We start from the raw sequence: 10421 nt of genomic DNA, 5'->3' as shown, positions 1-10421 counted from the left end.
GGATCATGGTGAAGGAAGAGTGCAAAGCGCTGCTGGACGCGCTCAACAAGGTGACCGCCTGCTACCGGCACATGGTGCTGACCATCGGCGGCACCTCGGACTCCCAGAATCTGCGGGAGGAGCTCAAGAAGACCCGTCAGAAAGCCCAGGAGCTAGCAGTTGCTAACAGGAATAAGCTCACCACGGTCCTGAAGGACAAAACCGTGAGTAAGGAAGACAAAGCTGAGTTCGAGAGGCTATGGGTGATTTTCTCCACGTGCCTAGAGATCCTGGAGATCGACATGAGGAGAGCGCTGGAGCTGGGCCACGAGTTCCCACTGAACGTCCCCAAAAAGCACCTGATCCAGACAGGCATGAGTGGGGGAACCTCTGGCGTAGCTGCCAGGGCAATGAGCGTCCAGAACATGAAATATGAGGCCGAGCACAATATAGACGTGGTGGATTTAAAAGACCTCGAAAATGAGATTAACCAGGTAGGAGAGATGATGTACGAGATGGAAATGAAGGTCAATGTCCCCCAGTGGACAGTAGAGGCTAAGCAAGACCCGGGGGCTGAACTAAAATCCACTATCAGCGTGGGCGCTTCTTCTATTGGCATGATCTCCGTGGAGGAAAATAAATCCTTCTGTGATATCAGCAAGGTTCTAGCTGGGATTATTTTCTCTGCAGTGCTCATTATCGCTATCGTCCTGGCCGTGTGTGTGGTGAAACTCTCTTAGGATGGTGTGGGGCTGACCAGAGCGACCCCTTGTCCGTCTCTTTCACACCTCACCTTACATTTCAAAATGGGTCACTTGGCTGAGCTGAGAATTTAAATGTAGCACTTTGAAAAACAAAGCAGAACTTCTGCCTCGCAGTATCATAAAGCGAACGGTTTGTTTCTTCTTCTTGTTTGAAGAGACACATTAGCCTGCAGCATAGGATGTCTTCATGTGCTGGACTTCTAACAGTTAACTGTGAACTATCACGGTATTACCACTGCTGGCTATAGCAGGGATTTGTCTGCTATTAATAGATGGCTATTCGCAGAAGCCTGTATTTTTTGTTCTTCAACAGGCTCTAGTGTCTGCTGCTAGTCACTGTTTACAGTATTGGATGTAACATGAATTTCGAGACTAATGCAGGTGTTTTGTTACAATGTGAATATACTATTGGGGATTTAATCATACACACAAAATACTGTTTTGGTGGAGGAAAAGGGGAAGGATGAAAACCCTGAAAAAGCATGTGAGCGACCTCTGTTTTGGATTTGCTAATGGTTGGAGGAGAGGGGGGAAGGAGGGAGAAAACAGCCCAAGCTATGTTTAATACGAAACTGTGTTTGCTCATTTAGACTTGTTTTGTACAGACCCCAGTGCATGGACTGGCATCGTGTACGTGAATGACTAATCACTTCCCAAATCCAGGGAGAAAAAAGGGAGAGTTGTGTATTCAGAAAAATCCTAGCAAGAGTTCTCATCTACATGTAGCATGAGTTTGTCTTCCTCTGCAGAAACGCTGATTTTTACAACTGGTTCCAATTTTTCTTTTTGTGGAAGTTAGCAGCTTGCATCTCACAATTAACTATGGAAATAGGAGCAATGAATCTGTCCACAGCAGAGGTGGTTGTTTTTGAAAATAGACTTTAGCAAAAAAGATGTTGAGTTAAAGCAGACCTTCCTAATAACGCAGAGGGATCCCTTCTCATGTTGGCAGGCAGGGATTGATGCCTGTTTATGTACTGTCACATTTCTGCAAGTTCCTGAATTCTTTGCAGAAATCCAGAGAAAGATGAAAATGCATCTCAGTTTCCTGCCTCACTCCTGCCTGATTAACCGTTTGGGAAGCAGGGAGCCTGTAAGACTGGTCCAGTTTGATATAGTGCAGTTTTGGGAGGTAAATGTAAGAGCAACATAAGATTTTCCAGTGCTTCCCTATAAAATTGTCAACATTTAAACATAAAGCTGGGGGGACAGACACTAACTTTGCAGACAGGCTCTGTAATGTTTGTAAAAGGATCCATGCTTGATGGCGTTTCTAGTGTAACTTACGGAAATACCTCCCGTTACTGTGAACACACACCACCCAATCAAGAAACTGTGGTCCATACTTGATAGTGCCATAGGTGTATGAGGCACTCCACAAGCTAATGCCTGTAATATTGCGGGTTAGTAATTTATTATTCCTCAGCAGCAATTATTATGGGCACATTATCAAAGAGTAACAACCATATGTGTTTTGTAAAGGTACTAGACTATAGTCTTCACGCTTGTTAAATAAAATGATGTGGACAACACTCATAAACGACTAGTATTTTTGAGTTAAGAATTAAACATAATTTTTAAAGCAAGCAGTTTATTCTTTAAAACTTACAAGAACTGGATTTGGGGAGAAAAAGCATGTGACAAATGGGGTCATTTTGTAGGTGACAAAGAAAATAATATAGGAACGAAAAGACAGTAGGTGGTGGCCTGAATTACAGGCTACAGACTATCATTATGCTGAAGGATATTGCAAGTTCTGCACATTAATCTAGTCTAGCTCCATTGTCATGGGAATTTACAGTTTTATAAGACGACTCCACATTCCTTTCTACCGTATTTCACTCATTTCATAGGATGTGTTTTCTACGTAGTGAATTGAGGTTTGCAGAGATCCCTGGCAGCATTCTAACAAAGTCAGGCCTGTATTTATTGGTGCTACCCTTTCCGTCTGTCTAGACAAGGTGTAATTGCTGTGCGTTGATTTAAATGAGAACATCTCCTTCACAGTCATCCCGACTAAACAAATTTATGGCAAATACAGCAAAAGCTGCAGAAGAATGTACGTATTTGGATTGCCACTGCTAGCCCTTGAAGATTTGTGGGCATTTGCGCTCTCTGCACTCTGCTTTTATTTAGTTCAGAGGAAGGTAGTCAAGAAGTTGGACTCTGTTCTGTGTTTCTTGAAAGCTCTATGTTCCTTTTGAAGTCGGAACGCTTAACCGCATGTTCTGAAAACCCAAGTAATGCAAGTCTGGTTTCTGGCAGATGAGTAAATGGTAACACCTACCCAGTGTTCATTACTGTGTATCTTGGTGTCCTGAATTGGGTACAGTGTTTATTCATGGTTAGTTGTGTAGAATCTTTCAGAACAGGTAATCTCATCTTCCAAAGTAAGCTTCGGCAAGTCAGTAAATTGTAAATTTTCAGTCCGTTGCATTTTTTTTTAGTTTGGATTTTTGAATACAGGACTCAAAGAATTCACATATGTAGCCTGTAATTATGTTAGTCTTGCTTTATTAGGAATATGCACACAATTAGTATTTAAAGGATTGGACCTTGGAAAAATAATGTTCTTTCAAATCTTAAGACAAAGCTGATTGCAGATTTATTCATCATTTGTTCCTGAAAATCTGTATCATCTTATCTTTAGACTATCTAAAATTAATAGATTAAGTAGAATTCTAACAGATGATTGGCACTATCTAAATGGATGATGTTCCTGCCGCTAATCTCCTACTCTCCTACACCTGATACCAAGTGTACGCTCAATGTGACAGAGGTCAGGCACAACAGCGCACAATATCAAACCAAGGTGAAACCACCACTGCCCAAAAGTACTGATGTTTCTTTCAAATAAAGAATTAAAGCAGTGTTGTAGATTTTCAGTCTTCGTTTTTTCCCACCACTGGAATACAACTGGAAGGAGAGTGGAAATGCCGTTTTTGTCAGTGAAAAATGGGAAGTCAAACTTCAAAATACTCTATATTTAAATAGCATGATAACAATGCAAACACTCATGCTGATCAGTGCGTGAGAATGTTACTGTGTTTTTGGTACAAAAGAAGATAGTTACTGTTTCATTTCAGTGTTGTTCTACTTCAGTTCTTTTGTCTTTATTCACAGGATATACACATTAAATTTACTGTATATTAAAATATTCCTGACTTGAATTCTACTGGTTTTGCCTGTGCATGGGTGGTGTTTTCTACACTTTGAATAATTCTAATTTGTTACTGTCACTATTTATTTAACTTAAAATAAAGTATGTTCTTACAAGTTACTGGTTGGCTTGCAGCAGTTATTAAAACCAAACAAAACCTGCAATATTAATACAGCTTGTCAGTAAGCTTTTCTGAACAAAATGTCCCTATTTCAATCACATGCATAAAAGTAACACACTAAGCACTCTCATTAAAGTTCTCTTTAGATAAATGCACACTTCTCAAGCTCCCACATTTGAATATAGTGATACATCTTTATTCCAAGACTTCCACTCTATCACCATAAAGCCCCTCTACACTGTTTTTCATTTTACTAAGAAAATGAACAGAGAACCATAAAGCCATTCTCCTTATGTTGCAAATAATGTAACATCAAACTTCACCATTATGAATGTGAAATAAAATTAGTTTCAAAATTCTTCATGTAAATACAAAAATATTTTTGTGAATGCAATTATTTAAAACCTGAATAAATGATGTTACTAGCTTTCAGGTTAAAAATTAAACACGTGCGTATTGTCTGTAGTCTGAAAGGATTGGTTAAGGGCTTTCCTTCTCTTTTAACATTTGTATTGTGTACATTTTCCAAAAATACCTTGTTTCTAAGTGCTAATGGAACTCCTAGTCAACATATTTACCCTTCACAGATTTTCATTATGTAAGAAGTCATGCAGTAAGACCAGTGGATTAACAGATCTCTAAATGCTTTCTCTCAATACGATTATATAAGTCTTTTAATGCAGGAAGAGATCTGGACAAAACAAAGTCTACACGTGAGCAGCATTTGCTATGGTAAGCATACTATAAAAGTGTGATTAGAAAATAATGTCTGTCATGTGAAACTATCTGCATGTGTTGAGGGAAGGACAAGAAAAAGAAGGGCATGGATGGAGGGAGGGAGCAAAAGAGTGAGAGAGGGAGTAGTAAATATGTCTTCATCTTATGTTAGCTAAGTGTGCTTTCTGTTAAATGTAACAGCATTGCAAGGTTAAACTATAGCTTCTCTGGAAGAATGTAGTACTTTATATCCACCGGGACAAAGAATATAAAATACCCCTAAGTGGAACTCACCACCCATTCTCTGATTACCTCAGTACAGAGAAGAGTAAAAATATTTTGATTTGTTACATGTTATGACCAATTTTACAAGATAGCCCTTTTCTCTGTTTCACATTACAATTGTGACTTTCTATTGCAAGAAGGTGATCCAACAAGGATGGATGCTGTCATCCATCCTGACAGCTTGCTGCTGCAGTTGGAAACAGTGATGAAACCTATGGACAGGTGGGAAGTCACATGGCATTTCACCAGCCTGAAGGCTCTGCTGCATCTTTTCATGCAGCCAAGCATAAGTATTTCATGCTGGAAGAAACATAACTAGAAGCCATGCAGACAAATACAAATGAAACTACAGGATCCCTGAAAATCTCTCACCCACAAAGGCTAGTTAGCACAAGCAATTTATTGCTCAGTTTCAGTAGTTTTGTCATAGTATCTCTTATGTTTTCTCTCAGTATCAGAAATTTGACTTCTGAAGCCTCTACAGCATCAGGTCGGTTGGGTTGGGTTGGTTTGTTTGACTGGCCTGTATATTTTCCTTTATTTACATGGTACTGTGTGACATTATTTATCATTTTCTTACTAATAGCATCTCTACCAAATTGAACAAAATAATCCTCTAAAAGCCAGTTTTAATTCAAGTGCAAAGAAATGGAAGTCACAATCACACTGTAAACGTGTTGGTCTATTTTTTTGGTCAGTTTTCCACTATGCATTAAAACAATCACTGAAGCCTGTGATCAGCCAAGCCTGTGTTTTGCAAACAAACGTTCAAAGAACATGCACAGTCAAATTCATTTATGTGCCATAGAATTAAGGAATTACATAGCCTAAAGTGTATCTAAGAAAATCACGGGGGTTTTGTAAGAACAGTAAATGTCGGGTCATGCAGCCACATGTAACTGTCTTGAGGAAAAAAAAAATAACAAACTTCAAATGCAATTAATTTGTATGATCCAGAAGAAGTTATATATAAATTACATAAACAAGGGAGAAAGGTGGAACTAGGAAAAGAAGTCAAAAGAAAATATTTAACTATTTATACCATATAAAATGACTGAGAAGTACCAGACACACCAAACATGATACTCCCTCAGCAACTTAATCTAATATGCTAATTGCATCTGTAACTTTATATATAAATACACATTTGAGCTCTGGGTCCTAGAGGGAGTGGTCTGAATATAAGCCATCACTACTCAGTTTAGTGAGAAATTACATGTGTGAAAACTATCCATGTAATTAAAAGCTGCAGAATTAGAACCATAATTACATGCATAAGACATATAATCCATTGTGCGTCTGCTGGAAGCAAAACATTTCCAGTTAATACTATCTGTAACCTAGTTTTCTGATCTGCTTTGATTTGTTGGAATATTGTTTTGTATGAAGGTAGCTGTATTTTTATTTTTCTTTCTAGTCAGATCTATATAATGATGCTATAATCATAATCCAGCATTTCCTACATGTGACATTTATTCACATTTTGGACACAATACTTGGAAAACTATACAGTGAATTTATTTATATTATTTGCTAAGTCTGCCTATGTGTTGATACTATATGAGCTAAACAACCTAAAAGCTTTAGAATCTCATTTTGAAATAAGCCAATTTAAGAAGTAGCAGACATGCTCAGTAAAATCTCTTATTTTTTGATACTTGAAGTTGTAACAATTTGTTCCATAATACGGTACACACTACCTCTGCATGGGGACAAAGATTTTACCAGGTGCATATAAATTAAACCAAGACTGATTTAATCATCTCTAACTCACAGGTTAGCATGTGAGCCAAATAATGGTGGATCTTGGCTTTCACCTGTAATTAATTATTACAGTGATGTGAGCTGCAATTTATGCAATGACGCAACAAAAAGGAATTAAGTCACTCTATTGCTAAGTATTCTAATCACACACACACACACACACACAAAAACTTGCAGAAAGCTAATTTTTCTATATATCTAGTGACCTGAATCTTTTTTCTTTAAACAAACTAATGTTTTCTTTTTTCATTAGCAGTAACTGCGCTGGAGAGAAAAACATTGAAGTAACCTCCATATTGCTGAAATATTATCCCACAAAGAATCATTATCAGTGCCACAATTTTATGGCATTTCATTTAATGTAACTTCTGCAGTGCTTCAGAAGGGCTTATTTTTAAATACAGCAGAATCTGTGTCTGAAACCAATCTCGAATACAAAAGTATTTGGGGTCCATAAGGTTAACAATTCACATTCTGGGATACAAGCAGCACAAAAGGCAATTGAATTCTTCATTTTTTAGCAAAAATGACTCCTTCCCCCCCCCCCCCCCCCCGCCCTTAATCTGGAGGGGACCTCTGAGTCCCCAGACTTCTCTTACATCTTACTGAGTGTCACACCTATCTCTACCTAATTCTTGCTATGGGAAGACTTCTACAAACTAGTCTCCCGTATTCCCAGCCTACATCCTGGCCCTTGAAGCATAATGCTGGGGCCCAGCTGAATGCAGAATGACCTTGTGCTGCACGCTCACATTACAGTAATGGAATAAACTCGCATGCTTGGGTTAGGTTTGGCAATCCTCAGTAACAGGTTTTCTCAGGTTTGCCATTCTTTCTGAAATCACTCGATGCTGTACAGATTTTAAGCACAAGTGAGATGAATTCTGCATTTTAGCAGAATATATTTTAAAAAGAAATCATACAAGTTGCAGATAAAGAAATTAAAACTTTATAGATATTAATATTTTATAGATAACCTTACATCTAATTTGACTTTAAGAGATTTTCTATATTCATTTGAGCCCTCTCCAGCAAGTTAGCTATAGCTTTGAGAAAGCAGGAACACACACACTCACAGGGCTTAGCTTTTACCTTTCTTAGTAGGAAACTGGATGGAGGTGAAACATCACTTCACACCCTCAATCTTTGCTCACCAAGTTTCCAATTGTCAGAATGCTTCTGAGCATTCATCCTTAGAACCTCCTGCCACCTGCAGTCCGGAGAACTGGGTCAATTAGAGACTCACATGCTCCTGGAATTTTGCATGAGATTACTTCACCTTTGTCATGAACAGATACTGAGTTATTCTTTGTAAGACAATACTGAAAGGAAGCTAAGAAATTGCCATCAACAGGGTGAATATGCTGACCCTTGGGTTAGGAATGTCATCCTTCTCAGGGGAAAGAGGTACCTTACATACCCCAGGACCGTGTGAAAAAACACAGCAACTGGACTACAGAATAATGTTTGCTTTAACTTGCAGTTCCACTTGCCTGTCTCTGGTCCTAAAGGACTGCTTCAGATGCTAAGAAGAGTCATGAGCAATGCTATAACCACACAACTATTTCTCTACCAACAGCCCTGCTATTCTCTATGTGTTTGAGGTTGCAAACAGCAGTTTATATACCAGTCACACATTCAATTTCCACTCCCCATGCAAGAATGCCTCTGAAATGAGATCTGCTAAATTTAATATCAGTGGATACCGGCAAAACCAACGGAGGTGTTTTCCAGGATAGTCTTGCTTTACTTACTAGCACTTGTGAGACTTTAGACTGTGCTAATACAAAAACATTAAATTTAGAAACTTAACAATAATTTGCACTATGCTCTATTACCAGAGGTTCCTAAAGATGTTCTGAAATAATGTTCCAGGGGTCTCAGACATTGCATTTTTACCACAGTAAGGCAGTTCTATAAATGTGCTGTTATTACAACAGATTTGAAAATGATGCTGTTTGTTACTGGTATGAGTACTTTTTACTTAAAATGCCTTTATGTTGAAATGATCTGACATAATGGACCCTAAATCTTTCTGGTCAGCCATCAAGCTCATTGGACATTAGATCTTGAAAAACCTCAGTAGTTAATTAATATTTCTCCAGCGAAGCAGCTTTCAGGCAAAGCACATTCCTAACAATATGTATACTTAACATAGTATAATAGGTAACTATACTAAGAGCGCAGAAGGCAAACAAGTATGTGATGAACATCATGATCTTAGGTTCAAAATGCCTTTTACGAGGCAACAGGCAGGTTAGTGGACTTTATGCTTCACCGATGAGCAGTAATCATTAAATTAGTATGAACAAAGAGGCTACAGCTACAAGATGTCCTGGTTTTGCTTGTGAACTTGGTCACGAGGAAGGAAAGGAAAAAGAGGGCTGACTTGTATAATGTCTGGCTATACCAGAGCTGATGTTCTTGACAGTTTTAGCACAATCAGCTGGCTGACCTACTCTCTGCTGACTGCAGTCCCGTATCAGGATGAACTGGCCCAGCTGTCTCTGAAGATCTTGACTGAATTTTTGGTTTTACCAGTTGACATATTACAGCATCCTGCTGGTTTAATTGCCTCTAAAAATCATTTCAGTTACAGTGAGCCACATCTCACAGGCATAAAGTACATGCTCAAACAGAAAATCAAAAAAAGAAGTTGTCAGAGCCATGTGCAGGTAATGTGGGTATTTGCCAAATGGAATTTAGCACCAGAAGGATTATGAATAGGAGGATTCTCCATGTTACATGCAAACACCATTCCTACAAAATTTTTCAATCTGTGTCATCAACTTTCTTCTGCTAGACTGCTTATAAATTCAAAAAACCCCAAACCAATCTATGGTTTTGATTAAATGATTAAAAATCAAATGTTAAATTAGCAAAATAAAATGTTTCCTGAAGTGAAATGGTTATTCAAAAGACTTTTTCAAAGTTTTGCTATCTTGCCTGAATATATCTTTTTTTCAGGTAGCAAGGTCCTTAGCCTCAAAAGAGCAGAGCTTTTACATACTCTTCCCCTTTGAAGCCTACTGGAACAAATTCAAGCAACTTGGAGCATGACATGTTTAATTAAAGACCTAAAATTATTTTGGTTATCAACATGTCTTGATATGGAATTGAGATAAGGAGATTTCCCTGAGGCCAGCTGGCAGGTCAGCAGCAGTATTACCATTACAAATCTGAGTCCCTGGTTCCTGACCCTGTGCTGACTCCTGGGGTGGCAACTACAGTGCCTTCGGCAGTACTCTGGAAGGCTTTGGGGTCCAAGGAAGTTATTCAACATCTACTTCTTGTCAAATTGTAAATATGCCGAGTACTGTGAAACCTCAGGAAGTACAAACTCCCCCAAGCCATAGTTTTTCAAGTAAATTGAAAGCCTCGTTTCTCTCAGCCATTGAATATATACTTATAAACCCTTGGTATTTCCTTAAGCTTTTGCCCTTCGAGGACACTACTTACCAGCTTAAGGGTGACCGGGACTGAGGCATTACTGACTCTGACAGGCCTCCATCCCACAGGCTCTGGGCGGGTCAGGCGTTCCCTCTTGCGGAGGCTTTCCCACGGCTGCAGTGGCTCCTCCGGGAGCCCAGGCGGCGGTGGCGCCCGGGCGGTCCCGCAGCGCGATCGCGCC

At 39.0% G+C, this 10421-nt stretch overlaps 1 protein-coding gene across 1 annotated transcript; it reads left to right on the top strand.

Annotated features, from left to right (window-relative positions):
- The first annotated feature begins 5 nt into the window (after positions 1 to 5).
- On the top strand, positions 6 to 719 carry RGS9BP (regulator of G protein signaling 9 binding protein). The gene has a single exon (XM_010021625.1). It carries the CDS (start codon positions 6 to 8, stop codon positions 717 to 719), a length of 714 nt encoding a protein of 237 aa, XP_010019927.1.
- The last annotated feature ends 9702 nt before the right edge of the window (positions 720 to 10421 follow it).

Source organism: Nestor notabilis, unplaced genomic scaffold (assembly GCF_000696875.1).
Source record: "Nestor notabilis isolate BGI_N333 unplaced genomic scaffold, ASM69687v1 scaffold32119, whole genome shotgun sequence".
Taxonomy (NCBI): Eukaryota; Metazoa; Chordata; class Aves; order Psittaciformes; family Psittacidae; genus Nestor; species Nestor notabilis.
Note: the sequence above shows the minus strand (reverse complement) of the source record. Positions and strands in the feature narration are given on the sequence as shown.